Source organism: Plutella xylostella, chromosome 19, assembly GCF_932276165.1.
Source record: "Plutella xylostella chromosome 19, ilPluXylo3.1, whole genome shotgun sequence".
Classification (NCBI taxonomy): Eukaryota; Metazoa; Arthropoda; class Insecta; order Lepidoptera; family Plutellidae; genus Plutella; species Plutella xylostella.
The window spans coordinates 7436753-7457937 of record NC_063999.1 but is presented as its reverse complement, the minus strand read 5'-3'; the positions used below and the strand labels follow the sequence as shown (position 1 = coordinate 7457937).

Genomic DNA, 21185 nt, shown 5'->3' with positions numbered 1-21185 from the left:
ACAAAACAGATGAGCTAAAACTATAGTTGATTAATCCTACTTGGCTACAAAATAAATCTAAATCAACATTTGCATTTGACAACTCGTTAAAACCGCTGGATGCTCTCAGAAGAAATGAGTTCTGCCTATAATTGGTGCGGGCAAATGGTACATATAGGAGGACAGACTTACGCAAACTTCTACGGGGTATTGACAGATGTATCTTTTGAAGCAGTTCCGGGCAGTCAATTTTGCTCTGTGCTATCTTGACGAGAAAAGTTACATCTGCTGCTTTACGCCTAATAGCAAGAGGGAGCAGGTGTAATTTATTACAGTTAAACTCGTAGGTACGTTTCGGTAATTTAAATTTGAATGCGAGATAACGGATGAATTTACGTTGAATTGCTTCGATTTTAGAAATATACACGTCGTATCTCGGATTCCAGACCTGTGTATTAAAAATAAATAAAAGTAACTTGGTAATTTTTGCCTTTCCACCGTTGATATGTATATAAAGGAGGTTTTATTTTCATGTGAAGCATTTCCTACATAATAATTTCGAATTTTATTGGAGAAATGGTTAATCCTTTCACCACGGTGGTAAATGTTAAACTGTGTGACTGTAGTTAGTATTTGTCGCTCAAGAGCTTAATAAATACTTAATATATTTTTAAATACATAATGCATCATAAAGTTTTGTGCTGTTATATTGTAGTTACAAGTACCTAATCTGCATAGTCGTCTGAAATCTACATAATTAAATCCATGTGTGCAAGTTTCTTAGGTGACAACAGCTACAATTTAACAGCTTAAAATTTGATTTCCGAAGGTAAGCAGCTTTGTCAGATTATAATCCTTCTCAAAACATTATAATGCATTATGTATGCAATAAGATATTAAATATTATTGATGCCAGGCAGTAAGGAAATCTATTGTTTACGGTTAACCATTTGGAACCGCAACGCGGGTCTCTCCTATTCGACCATGTTCATTGTGACAAGTCCATGGCACACACAAAATCGGAGATCATCAACTTCATCATTATCAGCCGCCTGTAACGATCCATATCACTACATCATGCCTCTCCCAAGGAGCGCTAAAACTCCCGGGACCATACATTTATTTGTGTTAAGAGGGAAGTATACCACTTGCTCCTCCATACAAAAAGAGAAAACGTTTTACTACCTCTAAATATTATCCAATCTCCACGATTTTTTGTATGTTATTGACACAAGGAATTACTAGGTTTATAGCTTTTCCTTTTTCCTAAATTTTTTATAGATTCAAAATTATAGGCACCTCAAATAACTTAATTTTTGTGATAAAAACTCTGTTGAATCAAACAGCATGTTAAACAATAACAAAGTATTTTTTTTTAAAAGCGAACGCTATAAACCTATAATAAATTATGCTGAAGCGATTGACATCCGGCCCGCTGGACTGACGACCTTAGGCGGGTGGCGGGTAGTGGTTGGATGAGGAAGGCCGAGGACCGAGTGTTGTGGCGCTCCTTGGGAGAGGCCTATGTCCAGCAGTGGATGATTATTGGCTGATGATGATGATGATGATTGACATCAAAATCAAAGAGATTGGTTGATATTTAGTTAGTGTAAAACGTTTTCCCCAGAAACCAGAATTTCATCAAGATAAGTACCTATTGTCAGTCGCGAGCTACAGTGCATCTCTATCGCATCCGTGCCAGGGGCATGAGAGTACAAGCGATAGCAAATGGTTTCCTAAATACCTATTTCGCTAGAATCGCCTGCATGATCACATGTTGAAGAAACGCAGAAGTGACATTATCCATGCGATTGGATGTGCATGTAGAGCAGTCGGCCCTGCGCCTACCTCTCTCTAGTAAATAGAATAATCAACTTATACTTTGTCTGAATAATTTGTTATCTTATGTACTTTTGCCGTGTCTATTTCTGTAAATAAATAGATACTTACATATGTACCTTAACACTTTTGGTAAGTACATAAAAAAATGCTCATGCCATTGGATCGTTATGGAAACAAAACCACCAGAGTATTACTCGGTACACTTACGCTTGCCACATGGAGAAGTTAGGGCTGTCGATTTCTATAATGTATAAACATAAAAAAGTAAAAATATACTTAGGTATATAAACAACGAAAGGTGTTGTATAAAATTAATAAATTTTGAGATATATTGAATCGTAGACAGCAATAAGGCTTTTTTACTCTTGGGTAAAAATATTAGGTATATGTACTCATCATAATATTTGCTTAACGTTTGGCAGCCCTACTGCCGACGCTCATGCGTGCACAGTGAACTGTGCTTTACCTACGGTTTCCGATTGTATCTGATATTCTTTCCCAATACCTGAAGTCGTGTCTACTGCATTATTCTAGCAGTTAGCGCCATGTTTTTTTTTATGTAACAATCGAAACAAACACATTTATGTTGTAATGTAATTTTAACTTAGAAATTTATTTCCTAGAACTCATTCATATCTATGTAAAGTCTGCTTTTTAATATCATCATAAGTACTAAAATTGACAGATTCTGAACGGGTCCCGCTATTAAGTGACGTATCGTTCTACTGGCGGGACAATGGACTGTTGGTGAATTGTTCAGAATCTGTCAATTTAGTTTCTGAGATTAAAAAAAGGACTGTAGTTACCTACATACATATTACCGGATCGTAGAAACTGCACTGACTGTGCCAGAGTCCCTGCATTTGTATTTTTCATAAGTTTTACCTATACTTTTTGAACTAGTAAATTACCGACTATAGTTTCTACACTACATATACGAGTATAGGTAAGGTATAAAATTATTTATTTATAGGTAAGTAGTTTGGGTTTTAACGTAGGAAAGTGTAGGTATTAAGTTTCGTAGCCTTAACGTCATTTCATATCATTGAAGTAAGTAACTATGCAGGCCTCAAGGGTTGTAAAGTGAACTGTGTAAACAGGTTAATTTTGCATATAGATTTACAGTACCTACCTAATTATCTATAACCTGCAAACAGGAAGCCGGTGGTGGCTGGATGGGAAAGACCGAGGTACTCGTATCGAAGACATAAGTAGTCGGGAAATTTACATCAGAGGTTGCGATCTTGCCTTCTTAATCGATGCCAACTAAGTATAAGAAAGTTTTATGGCTCTATCACAAGGATTTCTTTCTATCAACCAGTGAGTCAACCATGAGATACTTACGAGTATGAAAGTTATGGCGAATTACCTACCTAACCTCTATGTGCCTACTCACTCAAATTCATTCTTTGTCTAAAACTTGTCTAAATTAACGAGATAAGCAAATATGTTTAGCTAAATTCTCAGTAGTGTGGACTATTAGCACCACTTTCCTTGGCGTCCATTACTGTCCAGTCTTCAAAAGGCCGCCAGTTACTGCCAACATAAAAATACATTAGCACGTAAGTAATAAAACTCGAGAGAGAGAATTGCTCCTTTCTTTAGAGAAAGTAAGAAGCAGATACGGTGGCGGTTACATTACGCACTTTGTGAAGTTTCTAACTTGTGCAATATAAGGGCCATATTTGACTGTAATGTGTCACATTTCAAGTGCATTGCACTGTACAAGCGAGGGCCGACAAACTTGCTGGAATTTTGAAAGTTGGCATTACCACCCGATCCTGCCGACTGCATCATAAAAGGAGGTTGAACGGAATTTTATGAGGTTAAATTTACACGATCTGGTTTTGCATGTGTATTCCCCTATGTGATATTTCCTTATATAAAATGTTTTAGGTTACTACTACTGTATGCCTGAGGACCAGTGTGCACGACGAGTATCCTCCTACAGAGTGACATACTCAATGAGCATTAAACAAATAAATTCTTTCAAAATACATTTTAAAATATTACAAAATATATGTGTAGCATTTCCTTCGTCTAGTGGTAGTAAGTAAGTAAGTACTACGAGTATTATACTACTTTTACTAGGTTTTTGAATTGACGGCTTTTATTAGGTTGTTGAGTATCATACCTACCTAAGTAAGAACTTAGTTACGGGTCGATTAAGTAATTACAAATATTGTTGCTTAGAATCTCACGAGTTAGGAATGCAGTCTAGTGCTAGTCGTGAGCGTTTCGTACTAAGTACCGAAGTACTTATAGGTAATTTTTGGATTTCCTGATTACTAAGTATTTTACAATTCCATGTATAAAATTTTGGTACCAGGTAAATTACCGAACACAAGCGATTACTCAGACAATTTAGTTAATAATACCTAGAATACCTACATTAGGCAATTCTTTGTAAATACATAGGTACTGATTAAATAAATTAATAACTTCCCCCACCATAAACAGGTTCAGTAGTTACATAGTTACTATAACTACTCCATTACTGCCAGTTTCAATAATCCTTACTAATATTATAGATGCGAAAGTAACTGTGTCTGTCTGTCTGTCTGTTACTCTTTCACGCCAAAACTACTGGACAGATTTGAATGAAATTTGGTATACATACGGTCTAGACCCTGGGAAAGAACATATAGGCTCCTTTTTATCCCGGAATTCCCACGGGAAAACTTTTTAAGGCGAAGCGAAGCGCGCGGGAACAGCTAGTATCATCTAACTTTATCTACCTGTGACTGCTGGTAGCCTGGTAGCTGCTGATAGTATAACTTCCATACAATTTTGAGAGATAATAAGTTACAATCTGTCAAAGTAGTAGAGAAGCAATAGCTGGGCATCGATAGATGGAGTAGGTAATTGAAACTACTTAGCAGGCGATAGTCAGATTATTCTATCTATCACACTGGCATGCCAACAATATACAAGTGCACGAGTATTGCTGAAGTACTAAGCAACAGCAGGAATGGTAGAGTATTATCTCAGTAATGATACGTTTGACTTTAGAATTAACACGCTTCATGGATTTCAGTTTATTACAGCACTAATGCCGTTTCAGTATTACTGGCTGAAGCATGGATTGGAGGTGATCTCGTTGTATTTATTTGGAGATCATTGTATTCCTTGTTAGTAATATCTAGATCTTAATAAAATATTTCGGCTTAAAACTTATAGGTATATACTTAACCGTAAGTACGGGTTTCGTGTCTAAGCGTCAACTCTGTGAAATGCCATATTTTCTATGGTTAGCTCACCTCTTTTAGGGTTTGGTGCTGTTCGGTGGTGCCAAATATACTTAGGTATTGTAATTCCACTTCTTTGTCTACATTCCACATGTTTTCATTACATTAAACTCTTACGTAAATGTCGCTAATACCTATAATAGCCGTAATTTGAAAAAGTAAGCACATAAATTACTCAAGGATATGAAGTAAGCTAGGTTCTCGAGAAATCGGAAAAAAATGTTGACAATTGTTAATTAATTCTCACGGACAGAATGATACAAAAAATATGTACCTATCTACATACTTCATCAAATGGGTCTAATTATACTGAAATGCCTACCAACTAAGATGCATTGTTTTTTATTTAATTAGGTACCTAGAGATTTTGTCAAGAAACTAACGAGTGTGCTGATACTTCCTTATAGTCGCTTAACTACAAAGATGAAGTACTTATATGTTGATAATTTTAATATTAAATCCTTGATCATATCAAATAGGTATCTAAATAATTATGTTCTTTATAGCTATTTTTGGCTTAAGACAATAGACAATATTTTTCATAATTTTGAAATTCGTCGACGGTTTTTATACTAACTAAGTAATTGATAATCCTACCAAAATATATATTTACCTATGTACCTATGTATGTCTCACAATAAATAATAACAAAATAACTCATATTCAGCGTAGGTACAACCCTTTCTATCTCTCATTGGCTTTCCTCATACAACATCATTACGTGCCAAATTGTGCTATGGAATGAAGTAATTTATGAATGAACTATATTATTATGCTCAGTTTCATCTTCTATGAGAGATCGGATATAAAACGAGATGAGGACGACCTTAGAAATGAAGAAATGGTCGTCCGACTAGCGAGCGGTTTCCACTTGAGAATTCATCAACCCCAAACGTCACAGTCAAAATGGTAAGCAGCCACTTCAGCTTGCAGATTTTAAAAGCTAACGATCTATTTCAGTAATTATGTTATTTTGGTGATGAAAACCCTCATTTTATATCCGATCTTTCATGGAAACCCGAGCATGATAATACCTATAGCTTATTCAATAATTACCTACTTCATTTCGATTAATGGCCCAATTGTCATCGCCAGTATCCACCGTCGATGGCCTGTCTCCATGCGAAGACTTTCAGGATCAAGGAAGTCATTGCTCTTATTAAGTCTAGATCTAGATTCTAGATTGTCAACATGATAATCGTTATTATCTAATAAGACGACATTATCGCTTTGCATTTGCTTGCTAGAAAGCTTGTCAGATGCACTTAATTGTTACTTAATCAATGCTAAATAGAGACAAGGAAAGTGTGCCACATCACGGAATTGTAATTTAAATGCATAATTATCCCCATTTATCGGGAATTGGGATAAATGAAGTAGGTATATGGTCGTACTTATATCAAATTTATTCCATATTTGTACATGCTTGGCTTTGACCCTAACGTGTAACATAATAATTATGAGCAATGAGTTATTCGTAATTCAACTCTGCTTTACATTTCCGCCAGGCAGAATATTATGTTGGACTAAAATCCTATGTAACTTATATATTACACCCCTACTCAGCAAATAAATAAGTATTTATTTCTATCAATTTTATATAGGTATCAGCTCTCAATGTTGTGGAAGACAATTTTCTGGCCTACAGAGGTCTGCTACAAGTTACAATCTGCATTATAGGTACGGTGGCCTGCGCCTAAAAGTATACAGGCGGAGTTTTTAAAATAGCGATCTCAAGCTCACATGCTGCTCAAGCACATCCACATAAACACCACTGCTACACACATCACACACAACACGTCCCCGGTTTTATAACAGATGTAGCTGGTCCCTTCATCATCAGGTTTCGCTATTTTAAAAACTCCGCCTGTATACTTTTAGGCGCAGGCCTAAAAGTATACAGGTACCTACTTTGTCCCATCTTGTGCTTGTCTTATTCGCTGTTGTATGTATTCTTGATAGGTAGCACCACAATGGGTCTGACTTGTATTTTCTGTCATTCTCTAAGCCGATACCATCCTTCGATGGGCGACAGACAATAGATGTAACCTACCTAGGTAAAGCCACACGTGATATTCAAAATAAGTTTATCAATGCTAATAAATAAGCAGGATTTTAGGAGGTACCTGGAACTCTTTTGTTTCAATAGTGTAACACAATAAGTATTTACTAAGAAGAAATATTTAGGTAGGTCACCTACCTACTAGTTTTACTCTATGAATAGACTTTTTCCTTACCTGCAATCCGCACCAAGTCAGGAATTAGGATGTCTTATTATTTTAAACTTAATCCTATTGTTTTACTCATAAACTAGGGAAGGGGGCTAAATGCTCCTTTTACATCCCACCCAGTAGGTCGACTATTCCACAAGTAGCACTCCAACCGACCGGTACCCGCCAAGCACAAAACTTTCCTGTTCAGTAATCTTCAAACCATGAACAACATCAACTCCACATTTACAAAAGTGGACACCTCAACGTGCATCGACTTTGACTTGCTGGACGCAGCCGCCGCCGCCGCCAGCCCAGACCCATCAGCCATGAGCGCTGACTTCACAGCGCTGCAGCGCCTCATGTACCTCATCAGACAAACCGGCACCTCGGAGACACAAGCCAAGAAGATGGCAGCAGTGCTGCAAGCGCTAGAAGAGATGGCCAAAATACAGAAACGGCTGATCTACGCTCGCCTCGAGACGCAGCTCGCGACCATCGAAGCCAGCGATAAAGACTCCAAAATGAACTCCTCTATAGTGATCCCAACAGTGAATGGAGAAACCGACAATGTGAGTAAAGAAGTGAAGCTAACAAGAGTGAATTCGGAGAAGAATCTGTTGATAGAGAACGAGCTGAAGTTAATAAAGAGTTTGCCGAAGCTGTCAGCAAGAAAGTATTTGATCCCATTCGTGAGTCGCGTGATCTTATCGGTCCGGACTTTGATCAGCCTGGACCCTGGGTACGAGGATGACCTGAAGGTGGCTGACCAGGTCTTCCACAAGGTGGTGGACCTGCTGGAGGCGGAGTGGATCGAGTACGTGCGGAGGAAGAAGGTGGAAGACGTGTATCTGCCGGTGATGGTCGACTTCTTGAACGAGGAAGCGCTGAGGGAGGCCAATAAGATGCCGCTTTATGATATGGACAAGTTTGATGATATTAATTATGAGATATTATAACTAATTGTATTGTACGCCAAAGTTTTATGTATACTGATCTCCTTATTCTTGGTTTCCATAATTTAGGTACAAAGTATTTTACTACGCAATATCTCATAAGTCATATACCTACCTACTTAACATAAGTTACACTAGATAGATTTATGTATTAGGTTAGTGGTAAGTTAAGTGCGAATTTAAGTTGCAATACTATTAATTAAAATAGGTGATGTATGATTAACTGTTGATGGATAAATAAATAATGAATGCATGACTTAAATACCTTACTTATTTTTTAATTCTCCCTTAAATACCTTCACTACAATACATAATGCAACACTTATGGTAGGCCACCTAGGAAAGTCTTGTCTAGCAAACATACTTAATAAATTAAAGTTCCTTCGACCTCCCACTATCTGAAGGGTGGCAGGTTAGGTATTAGAGGTAGCTGGCTTCAAGTCCATGATTTTTTATTATGAATAGATAGGTAGATATCTCTTCTATTCATTTTATGATTCCACGTGTAAGCATGGAACTCCTAGCGACTCGGCCACGCGGTTGCATTTGTCAACTTGCGCCTGCGCGTACGAGACGGTGCCTCTCCGTCGAGTCTCCTCCGCGCTCATGCGCTCCTTGTCGCCTGGTACCAGCACAGGCAATGCTGGGTCCACCTAAATACACAAAAAAAAACTTGGGTAAGTTAGTATAGGTAAGAACCTACTTCATTTACGAGTGTAAATTTAGAAATTAATGAAACAAAGGGGTTTCCTTGAAAGCGAGATAAGAATAAATACTAAAGGATTAATTTTACCTTCTTCTTGTTTTGCTCGCTTTATTTCTTACCTGATACACTTATTGTTTTCGTGGCAATAGTAAGGTATACAACTAGCGACTAAGTAGGTGATACGACGTGCTATCTTACTGATTTAGCCAAAAATAGAGGATAAGGTTACTCGAGGCTACTCTAGCTTTACATAAACGGAGAAATAGTCTGCCATTGGTTCTGCCATATCATATCTGAAACTTAAAGCTAGAGTGCCACGTGCCACGACCACACTCACAGGCTGCAGCCCCCGTCAATTGCGCCAGGGGCTCTGTAATGGTAATAATCTAGGTACTTTCGTAAAGCTACAGTGCCACACTCACAGGCTGCAGCCCCCTCCAGTGCGCCAGGCAGGCGGCCACTCTCTGAGCACAGCCCGGAGCGTAGAGGCCAGGGTCGATGGCCACGAAGCACTGGCCCAGGTCCGCTGGAGCCGCCTTGTCCGCCAGGTCCCACGAGCGACCCTCGTGAGTCGGCTTTGCACCTGGGGATTTGTTGAAGAATTGAAGATGAAGTATACCTTAGTATACTTAAACCTTTTTATTACTGAGGCTTGAGGCAAGAATAATATTAACATGTTGGAGAATTAAAATGAATAATCGTTCCGTAATTGCTCTAATAGTTACCTACTGTATATCTATCTACCTGTGTCGTCATAATATCCTTGTTTATTACAATACCTATGTTACTTATTTACATAGATAGGTAAATATCTCCAGTATGGCTAATCTCACCCAGTGTCAATCACTCTTATAATCACTTTAATTAAAGTCAAGTATATAACTAGTTACTCGTATATAGTTAGTCAAGTACCCAAACCTGTTTCACGATAAAATTAATTTGTATTACATAAGTAATAAAAATGACATACATATATTGTCAATAGTCTAATAAAAAAATTATAGAGTGCGGCATCTCGGCATTCCATATAGGTACGAGTACTCGTATATATGAAGTGGATAGAGATCTAGACATTGTATGATTTTAAGGATTGTACCTAATCAAGATTTAAACGCAGGCGCAGTCAGGTCGATACACTTCAAAATTATGAAACAAGGAAAGAGCGAAATACCTGAGAGTGCAGTGGTGAACACTTCCACCATAGCTGACAGTCCATAGCCCTTGTACCCACAGGTCTGCTCACTTCCCCCCAGCGGGAGAAGGCAGCCAGTATCAAACGCCTGAATGAAAATATAACAGTTAAAAGTAGGATTCATGCGTATTTTGATATATTTATGTACAAGGCGGTTCAAGTTACTATCAAAATATCCAGTAGAAACCAACAACAGACAGAGCTGAATCATTTTCGGTTGCTAATTCGAAACTAGTGGTAATGGTATTATGAAAGTTTAGTAACGTACCACTTGAGCATCAGTAGTCACTTTTCCGTCGGGCCCGAGCGCCCAGCCTTCTGGAATATCTTCGCCCTTGTGTATCTGCACCTCAATCTGTAGGTCACAATAAAATATTAAGCCTTATGGACTGTATTTATTTCTGAATGTGTGCTGATCATTTTATTGAATACCTACTTCAATATGTATGATAGTTACTTATCTCTTTATGTATGATATGTATGATAGTGACTTAAGTACCTGTTTTGTTTTTTTGGTAAGCAACAACAAGAACGAGATAATTAGTCTTAACCACGACATTTCATCCTTTCCCATTAATATCATAACATAAATATCTCATGTTCAAACCTTGCCCATGGCGACGGCCGTGGTGGCCATGTCTACCACAAGGGAGTCTCCGGGTGCCGCCGGCGCCGCCATGCCGATGGGGTTAGTGCCCAGAGCTCGCTGGAACAAACCAAGCCCAGTGTAATTAACTAAATTAAAATAGGCTAGGCTAAAATTATGTAAGAGAACTTCAAGAAGGCAAGAATCATAATGTTATTGAAATCTATTTTTGGAAATACTCCTACCTTGGTTCTTCATTAATTTCAGTTTAATTCTTAGCAAAACTTAATGAACATATAATATGTAGGTTTTCACAATAACTCTTTAGTACCTAGTTACTCATCTAGTCTAGAATGTCCAGACAGCTTCTTGCTCTAGGCGCATAATTCTCTTTTTTTCTCAATAATGAGTAACGGATTTGTCGCTACAGACACTCACTTCTCTGGACCGTGTGGGCACCATGATGGGTGAGGAGTTGGTGAAGGCCAGACCTATGAGGCCCTCTCGCTCTGCCTTCAGCGCCCAGTAGCCCGCCATACCGAAGTGACAGCACCCTGGAACAGTACACACCATGAAGACCCTTGTCCTTTGATTGGCTAATAAAGTATAGACACAACTGTTTACCTCCATTATGTAAGGTAATACTATCATAACACTACGTCAATATGAAAAACTTTGGAAGACCGGACGATATTGTCTCTTCTTAGAAAAGACTCAGTGGAGAAGCTTTGACTATTAGGAAGAAAATCCACTTATTGTTTTAATATTTTCTTATCATCTGTGTATTATTATTGTCCACGCTGGTACCTATAAGAGCGGTGGCCCAGTGGGCTAGACAACATAACACGTGACGGTCCTCGTTCAGCTACGTACAGAAGATAATACTCAACGTTTAGCAGTCACCCATCCGACGCCAGCGTGTCTCGCCTTCCGTATCGCCAGGTCCATGCAGAAGTTGGCGACCGTAGCGCCCAGCGCGTCCCGGCCGTCCACCCAGGCTGTAGCTGCTGCCTCTTTGAGGATCACAGGCGTCGCGGTGGCGTCCGTCGCCCCTGACTTTATGTCACGGATGTAGAACTCTGGAAGAAGCGGTGGTAACAAATAACTTGTATCAGGATCCTTGTAGAGTTGGAAGGGGGCAAAACAATGCTTAGGTATCAGCTGATGTTACTGTTGGATGTAGAGGGCCGATTATAGTTAGCTGATGATGACTCACCTAACCTATTAAGTCCATGGCTGAAATGCCCTGTGACGTCAGCGTGCAGCAGCAGATCAGCATGAGCTCCGGCCGCGTGCTCCGGCGCCCCTGCTGCCACCAGGCAGTCCACCATGAACCTTCGCACCTCGGCAATACGGACCTCCGGCATCGTCGCGGCTTCTGGTTGGAGGATACGGATGATTACTTTATCATGATTGGTGCGCGTAGATGCACAGGGTAACAATATAACTCACACTGTGTTTATGAAGCTATAAAGACCGACTAACTACACTTTCTTATCCACACGACTGAACTACCGAAATGCAACATAGGTACTGGATAGAAAATTACGAAGGGTTATCTCGTATTGACCGTAAATAAACATACAAACTTATCATCTTACAACGAAAACATCCCCTCGTACCTACCTACCTAGGCACTTTATTGTGTAATCTAAGTATAATTTTAAGAATGCCGCTAATGGTCATCCACACAAAATCTGATTTACAGGATAGGTTTAGTTGGGGGCGAATACACATTATTCCTGTAATAAATGTGTGAACTCGTCCATATAACTCCATACTACAATGCCGTTATAATGTCGTCATCATGAATATATACCTAATTTATTATAATTAATATTAGTTACTACTTATATTATTCATAAAGTAGCTAACTACTGACATGTCATTCCAGGACAAGAACTGAGGAACCTGACAATGCAGCAGGTCATCAGCATTACAACAACCATTAACCATTAGTAACCCGTTCAATTGAAGTCCCTTATCACAGCATTATATGTAGAAGCAATAATGGTTCATTATACGATAGAAATAAGCACGGTTTCTCAACGCGTTTGTCGCTTTGTAACAAATGTATTTATTTATTCGCAATCCAAACAGTTAGTAGTATTATTACACAGTAACCGGCTTAGTAATACCTATCAGGCGTAGGTATAACCAGTCTCTATGATCGCTACAGTAAGAGCGCACGTTAGTTTAGTGAATAAAACCGTCTAAAGTTTTCCTTTAGTTTGCGTGTAACTGTGATATTCGGCTGATAAGACAAGGTACTTAATACATTTATGAGATTTGTATTGTTACGTCCTGGCTATGATAGATAGAGTAATCTTCTTCGGCACTTTGCTACATCATTTACTTACTACATCTATCAGCTAGTACCTACTGAAGAGGTTATGTTTACTAACAATCAAAATTTGTTTGTTGTTTTATCTTATCTAATATCAGGAATTCTGCAAATAAGTAGGTACCTAAGTGTATGTATTTGTATCTACATAAGTACCTACACTAATCAATTATCTATGTATCAAAACTCAGGAATAGGTAGGTAAAGTACCAACTTAGGTATTTTTAATACTTATACTTAGTTACTTAAGTAGCTAATAACTACTTAATTATATAAATAATATTAGTCAATTAGGTACATCTCGTTAAATTCAGTAAGTAAGAGAGTAAGTACTAAGTATCCACTCCCAAACACGTTTATCACAACTTTGAATCATTAACTACTGTGGATCAGGGTCACACTTCTAGAATTACTATAAATTTAATTTCAAGTTCATTGGCATAATAAATAGGAACATCATTTTGAACCTTATCACAATGAGAGAGATACCAGTCGGTTCGTATAGATAGTTTAGTTGCAGAGTGTTCAAAGCCGAGTACACAACTACACACTTGCAGTAACAATGACGTTGATAACTATTTAATAAAGTAGAGGTTACCTATACCACGGATTACAAAACAGTTCCCTGGCCATATAGGTACCTACTTACCTGTAAAAATACGCTGGCAAAAAATACCAATGTTAAAACTTAAAAATAATTAACAAGTGAGTACCTAATATGATTGCTTCTTGTCTACTTGTCTTTACATTTATGTAGATCTAAAGCCAAGAATAAGAATACAAGAATAGGTACAAATTGATTTTGATGCCGTTAAAATCTTAGCTCTACAATTCCAGGTCCAGTACAAGCATGGGTAAGGTAGCGACGGCGGAGGTGCTGCGCTTCATGACGGATTGCCTCAAGACCGTCGGCACCAACGCGAAGGCTGCGCGGCAGACGGCGGAACTGCTGCTCCAGGCAGACCGCCTGGGACATCCCAGCCATGGACTTAATAGGTTTGGTGCGTGGACTCTTAATTTTCCTTAATATGTTGAAGAACCGATAACTGGGGATGGACGAGTTTCTACGAACATTGAAACCTAATTACCGATAATCTAAACGCTTCAAAAGGACGCCTTGCGACAGGGTTCTATAGCATCTAGAGAGTGGCCTCGCCTCGGTCTAGTAGTGGATGATTGTTTGCTGGATCACTTTTAATTTGACAAAGTATAGCGGGGACAATAGAGTCACGTCACCACAAGGATGAATAGAAGGCTGGATTGCATAAGCCATAGGCGTCTGGTCTGGTGGTTAGCTGGCTTGTTCTTTGTCATGACATCTTCGCTCCAAGAAGTTCTCCCCCATGAAACATCTTTCAAAATCAATTTCCAGAATACTACATAAACGACATCGTATCAGGCGCCTGCACCCCCAACAAGGAGCCCCGGGTGCTGAAGGAGACGGCCTCCACGGCGTGGGTGGACGCCCACTCCGTGCTTGGAGCCACGTCCAGCCACTTCGCCATGGACCTGGCCATCAAGAAAGCGAAGACGACTGGCATTGGATGGGTCACTGTGAAAGGTAAGAAGAATATTGGACGACCGAATGACGTTGTGGTCAGTGACCCCGACTGCTATGCCGAAGGTCCCGGGTTCGCTACCTGCCCCCGTATTATGTAACTCCGAGTGGGGTTGGTTGGTATAAAATGGCTGACAACTTAGAGCATTATTAATTAATAACTTTTTACTGACTTATCTGATTTCACAAACGTTTATGTTGAATGTAAGGATATATTGTTAGGCTTCTTGCATATTTCTTTCACTAAGATTTTTGGTGTTTTCGGTTAATAAGTCTCTAAGTTGATACCAATTGTCACCGGTTGCTAACTCTCAAAAAGTTACAAAATACGGGGGCTGGCCGGGGCAATACATGTAATATAGTACATACAATATGTATCTATATAAATATATCAACTGTCGGATACCCATATTACAGGCTCTGCCAAGCTTGGGACGGGTAGCCTCGTGTGAGATGTCCCCACAACTGTAAATGTAAAGTAATTTTGTATTACTCTGGTAGATTCCGAATATGACGTAAGTGCCTAATTGACCTGGATTTGTGATTATTTCAGGAGCGAACCACTTCGGCATAGCTGGTTGGTGGGCGCAAAAGGCAGCTGACCAGGGCTTCATAGGAATGGTCTTCACTAACACCTCTCCACTCATGGCACCTACCAGAAGTAAAGAGGTGAACTTACCTTTCATGATACATCCTTTCCTTCTATATAGCTTGTATAAAGTATAAATTTATATAAATAATGATTATAAACTACATGGTTATCATAACTATGGAGCACCATTGGTAACCTCTTCATTACTACTAGTTTCTGTACGTCGTATACGTAGTTAATATGTAATACATAACATAAACCCCTCCTTACATGGATCTTCTTATTTCCAGTCTGCACTTGGAACAAACCCGATAGCAGTGGTGGCCCCGGCGGCACAGGGGGAGACTTTCTACTTAGACATGGCCACTACAGCTGTAGCTGTTGGTAAGGTGAGGTAGACCAAGACTTTGCAATTGACTTTAGTAAACAATAGAGAATTAGACATCCAATATTAAATTGGGAAGTCAAGCTGAACATCAGCAGTTTCTGTACGTAGACCTCTTTCCTTTAGATTCTTGTACTTAAGCAGTAAAAGACTAGAAATTTACAGCGTCTGATACGGTCCATATTCGTCTACTTCCTTCTCAACTGTAGAATTATTTCCATAGTGAGCTTCATGATGATGCAGCTAGAACACAGTTTAGTAAGATTGGTTCAGCAATATCATAGATTTGTTCTGATTCCAGATAGAGATGCAGCGACGGAAGGGAGAGCCGCTGCCCCCGGGCTGGGCACAGGGGCCTGACGGAAGAGAGACCACTGACGCTGACCTGGTTAGTAGTAGTAGTACCTATTGTAAAACCTAGGTGTGTAAGCCTTTTTAATTGGGTAATTCAATCAATATTTATTTCAGACTCCTTCAATTTACCCATTGTTTAATCTGCATTTATTAAAGAGACCTCTCTCCAGAGACTCAAACAAGACAAAGGAGCGTTGCTTCCTACCCTGTACAGTGTACACATTGTTTATTTAATTCGTTTGTAAAACTATTCGGCAACAATCACATAGTAGTAGTACATCTTATCTAGATGTACAGAGTATAGAGTACGGTACCTCCTTTGGCTTTGGGTAGTTATCGCTATCGATGTATCTTTGCCTTTGCTCATAACTAAATTTCCTCAATCTCTATAAATTCCAGGCCTACGATACCGCCTGCCTCATGCCGTTGGGAGGTGGAGAAATGAATTCAGGATACAAAGGCTACGGACTCGCAGCCATGGTAGAGCTGTTTTGCGGAATAAGTTCAGGTACATCCATTGTTCAGTCTGTTGATTTGATTTGAAGAATGAGAAAGTGTGGAAAGATGTCAGATACCTGCTGCCGTCGTACCAACAGGTCGCTCACTTGTGAAACATCCGTCAGCAGATCCATAAAAGTTACGTCACCTATTAGAAGCTAGCCTCGCGTCCACGACGCATGCGAGCGTGGGTGGGCCGGTGGTAACCCCACTGTCTAGCTAGAACATCTGAAGTTGGCTCTATAGCAATGCTGTTAAATCATGCAAAGTAATGTCACTCTAAAGTAAAGCCTGGAGCCCTTGTTCCAGCTCGAATGCCTAACATGAAGTACGTACTTCATGCCACCACCAGTAGTATAACTCCCATCCCCTACTCCAGGCTCCAAGTACGGTCACCACATCCGCTCCTGGTCGCACAGCGGGGACGGTGGTCCGGCGGACCTCGGCCACTGCTTCGTGGCTCTGGACCCAGGGTGCTTCGCCCCAGGCTTCGGCGACCGAATGAATGAGTCTATGCAGCATTGGCGGCAGCTGAAACCGGTATGATGTTTGATGATCTAGGTACTTGGGAAAAGTTAAGTAATAAATGTCAATTATTATGATCGAAGTGGGTAAGGTACTTAGGTATAGGTAGAGGCACCACAGCCCAAGGTACCCGATCTCTCAGCGTGACCATCTGACCATGTCACTCTAAGAGGGATATTCCCGAATTGAATCTAGTATCTTCTACTGTAGGATTTGAGGGCTAGGGGCATTGAGGTACTTATATCTGAAACAGAACATAAGCTTGTGTTCCTGAATTCCTGGTTTGGTCAGGTCATAAACATAATCTGTCTACTACTAGCACAACTACCACAAAAAACTTGAAAACTGTTCAACAAGCGTTTAAAATGAAATTTGACAGATTTTGTCGGCGTTTGACAGCGCTAAACACCTGTGAATTAGGTAAGTACTAGCTAAATCTTGTCATTAGGCCCAAAAAAAATTTAGTTCAATCATAAATCCCACAAAGTTCACAATAACATTCCTCCTTCCAGACGGACCCGTCCCTGCCAGTGCTGGCACCAGGAGACAAGGAGCGCAAGGCGGCTGCAGACACGGACTGCAGGGGCACCGTGACCTACTTAAAGCAGCAGCTCCAAGCCAGCGCAGCCCTGGCTGAGCGGCTCCAAGTCAAGCCCATGGCTGTCGAAGAGACCGATTGATTTATATGGCTGCAAGGATACTCTTGCTGGACAAATTACAGAAAAAAGTTAAAAAAAATATATCTCAACAATAGTTTTAATAAAGGTACCAAAGATAGGAATTTCTCTCATCTCTACAATAAAAAAGGTCGGTCCCTGTGCCAAACATCCTGTATACTATACATGCCCCGTCCCGTCTTCAGTAATACTAACACACATTTGCTCGTTTCTTGGTAGGAATACCTATCTATCGGAGAGATTTTTGAAAAGCTTATCTTACCTAAGTATATTGTATATAATTTGATACTAATCTTAGTATATAAAAAATATGCTTCTTTACAATAATTACCCGCGTGTTTTTTTTTCGATATCTGTAGTGTAGACATGTGTCTGAAACGGAAACCCATGTCACCCTATTATCCTGAGAGTTCTGAGACATGTTCTAATGTTGTAAACAAGATCGGCGAGCCTGGGCCAGTTTTATTAGTTCTGGCCGCACCTCAGCAAGATAAACGTGTTTTCCGGCATCAACCATTTCTTCATCAATAGTTGTTGGATACAGAAAAGGAAAACGTGATTAAATTTTGGTGGAACGATAGTAAGTTCCATAGCCAGGGTATGCACAGGGTCGCCGAGCCATGGCCTGGCTGTTAGTAAGGGCCCAGCAATAAATACCATAATATGGAACAAACTCCAAATCTTCACGGCCAACCAACAACCAAGCATGATGTGAAGAGTGAGAATAACGCAGGTTTTGGCGGTATGGATTTGGTATAACTAATAGATACAAACCGGTATCTATATACCAAATCTTCAGGTAAGTATGGAGTTAGGTAACTACTTAAGTATTGGAGGACGTACTTCATTACGTATCTATTATGATTATCTTCAGGCTTTCCCTGATATACTTAGCTATTATGATAAAAAAACACAAATATATTGAAATTTTATACCGGATGGCAGACTGTTCAGATATTGGTTTGGCTACTGAAGTAGGATATTTTTATCAGTGCACGGCGCGCGCTTATAGTGCTAGTTTGTGTCGTTTGGGTTCTGTGACTGTCTGTGTTGCCCGAGCGAATGAATGAGGTACTAACTACGCGCGTGAACGTATAAATCACAGTAGTTAAATCGCTATTATTTATTTGGCAACACATATATGGCACAATATTTAAATAGTTATAGGTGAAATAAACTTTATAAGTTAACTAGAAAAGATGCCTACTTTTTACAAACTTTAAAATATCGAAAGTAACTTTCGTAAATGCATCAAAATAAATCCCAAGCTTTGAGCTGTCAAAGTCAATGACTGTCAGCCAAAAATCTTAAATGTCAAATTTCTTGTTTTGATTTTACGTGATATTGTTTTGTGAGTATTTAATTTAAATTAAAACAATTGAAGATCTGATAAAAACTTTAATCGTAGATATTTAAGTGTCAGAGATTTGTGTATTGTGAAGTGAAACAATATTTGTGCTTCGAACATTGGTATATAATATTTTTTCCCGTTGGCATTTACCCAGATTTCTTGATTTATTTGAGTGATTTGTGAATCAAAATCGTGATATCTGCAATTATCAGCACAACATACCGAGTGGTAAGTTACAACATTACACACATTTCTCTCTAGAAATTCACCTAATAACCTCGAAACTGGTGTATAATTTTACAGACACTGGCTGAGAATACTGCTTCCATACAATCATTTTTATGAAGAAAAATCCTTGATGTTAGTTGCATGATCAAGAATGAAGATAACAAAAAAATTAAAATATATTTAGAATGACTCCGTGTACTTAGTAAGCACCTAATAATTTAGCTGGTTATTGTTGTAGGTGTAATGTTTTTAATCTGGTTTGTTTTATACTTACATGACTTTTGTTTTAAATACTTATTCAATAACTCAAATATAATATCATATATTTGATTTGCCAATATTTGAATTAAAATCCTAACTAATACATAACCATTTTAATATGAGAAAGATATTTTCTATATCTATTTTTAGACATTGTTAGGCTTGTTCTCCAAAACAAATTATATTTAAAGCTCAGTAAAGTACAAATTTTATAGGTGTGTGTAGGTTGAGACGTGTTGGAGTATAACTACATAACAGATAATGTGTGTCATGCTCTTATTCACAATTCAGTGGGTTCACATGTTACAATTCAATTGAAGAATTTTGCCATATTATTACACTCACGGGCAATGAAACAGTTCCATTGAGGAAATCATCAAATAACTCTTAAACGGAAAAAACTAACTTAATGATGCCTTCTGCAATAGTACATTTAACGGTGCATCAGAACATTTTTTTTCAAATATCCTATTAAAAGTTTTATAAAATGACGGCCCTTTGGTGTCTGCATTTTTTAAGTGGAACTGTTTCTTTGCCCGTGAGTGTATGTGCTTTTACATTCAAAGAAACATTAAACATAGGTAAGTAAGTTTACTTATCTCGAAAAACTTTGGCATTACATGATTGAAATCATAAACTGATTTAGTTAGTTAGTTTCTCATAAATATGCTAAAAGTAGTGATAATAACATCCTATGATGCTCTTTTTTAGCATTGATATCATTACAAAGAATGATAAGTTTAGTGACATATTTTATTTTATCATTGAGTATATTATTATTATCTTCATTTTAATGCAACAAAGATAACCCAAAATTACTATCTAGATGGAGTGCCTGATAATAAAAAAGTATTGTGGGATGATTAATAATGATACAATCATGCACCTGCAGTTTGTCCAACATAGATAAAAAAAAATAACAGTTGGTTCACCAATAACAGAAAACCAATTTGGAACACTGTGTTGTTTAGCAATGTACAGTCTTTCAAAATTATGAATCACTATACCCGGGCTATTTTTAGTTGACAATGGATAGTCTGTCTTTAAATATCTGCATATAAATAGAAAGTATGAAAGACTACTAGGTCTAAGCTAAAAAATCTCAAATTTCCTTTTTATCAGCTAACTTTTAAATATGTACCTACATAAAAAATTGAAAGGCATATTTAAAATAAGCTGTAATCATGAAGCTCAGAAAATATCAACAAACAGCAAAGGTTACAGCCTTGCAGGTCAGCCCTGGGCCTGTTTCACAACTCATTCCGATCCTATGATCGCATAGGATCGGAAGTCTGGAACTTTCAGTAAGTAACAATAATAATCAAGCAACTAAGGCCCATAGATAAACCGTTAACGATTAATATAACAAATACATATTATTTTAAATTAAAGATAATATATTATATATAATAATTTTGAAATTCTGATTTCAGTTTCGGGCTTAGATATACCATGCTCCACATGAAGGATTCGGCTTAGTATATCCTTTTTGCAACACTCTGTAGTAGGCAAGTAATGACAAATCTATTCCAAATTCAACGTTTTCATATTAATAAGGGTCAATTTTACCGAACGCTAAATGTATTTAAAATTGTATTTAAATCAAATTTTAAATACATTTTGTACTAACTGACAGACGTTTGACTGGCTACTAAATACGTTTAGCGTTTGGTGAAATTCCACCTTAAAATTA

General features: G+C 38.5%; 3 protein-coding genes across 4 annotated transcripts in view; 2 read left to right on the top strand and 1 right to left on the bottom strand.

Annotated features, from left to right (window-relative positions):
- Positions 1–8487: 8487 nt before the first annotated feature.
- Positions 8488–12283, bottom strand: LOC105390707 (uncharacterized oxidoreductase YjmC). Of its 2 annotated transcripts, none has more exons than XM_048627888.1 (9): positions 12172–12283; positions 11936–12094; positions 11610–11798; positions 11158–11273; positions 10741–10839; positions 10402–10488; positions 10113–10221; positions 9364–9524; positions 8488–8888 (listed from the first exon to the last, which is right to left on the bottom strand). In XM_048627888.1, the coding sequence occupies exons 2-9, from the start codon at positions 12084–12086 to the stop codon at positions 8727–8729; spliced, it is 1074 nt and encodes a 357-aa protein (XP_048483845.1). In that variant the 5' UTR covers positions 12087–12094; positions 12172–12283; the 3' UTR covers positions 8488–8726. The 2 variants fall into 2 exon arrangements, with proteins under 2 accessions (XP_048483845.1, XP_048483844.1); XM_048627887.1 differs by having other exon boundaries at positions 11936–12097; positions 12172–12270.
- A 549-nt stretch (positions 12284–12832) lies between these two features.
- On the top strand, positions 12833–17949 carry LOC105390706 (uncharacterized oxidoreductase YjmC). The gene is made up of 9 exons (XM_038106382.2): positions 12833–12986; positions 13901–14064; positions 14436–14624; positions 15175–15290; positions 15504–15602; positions 15900–15986; positions 16352–16460; positions 16830–16990; positions 17488–17949. The coding sequence occupies exons 2-9, from the start codon at positions 13914–13916 to the stop codon at positions 17653–17655; spliced, it is 1080 nt and encodes a 359-aa protein (XP_037962310.2). The 5' UTR covers positions 12833–12986; positions 13901–13913; the 3' UTR covers positions 17656–17949.
- Positions 17950–18600: 651 nt separating this feature from the next.
- The window catches only part of LOC119690635 (probable beta-hexosaminidase fdl), a 74476-nt gene continuing 71891 nt past the window's right edge, over positions 18601–21185 (top strand). Inside the window, exon 1 of the mRNA XM_038106370.2 lies at positions 18601–19231. The gene's annotated coding sequence lies outside the window, so the exon portion shown is untranslated. The remainder of the gene's footprint in view (positions 19232–21185) is intronic.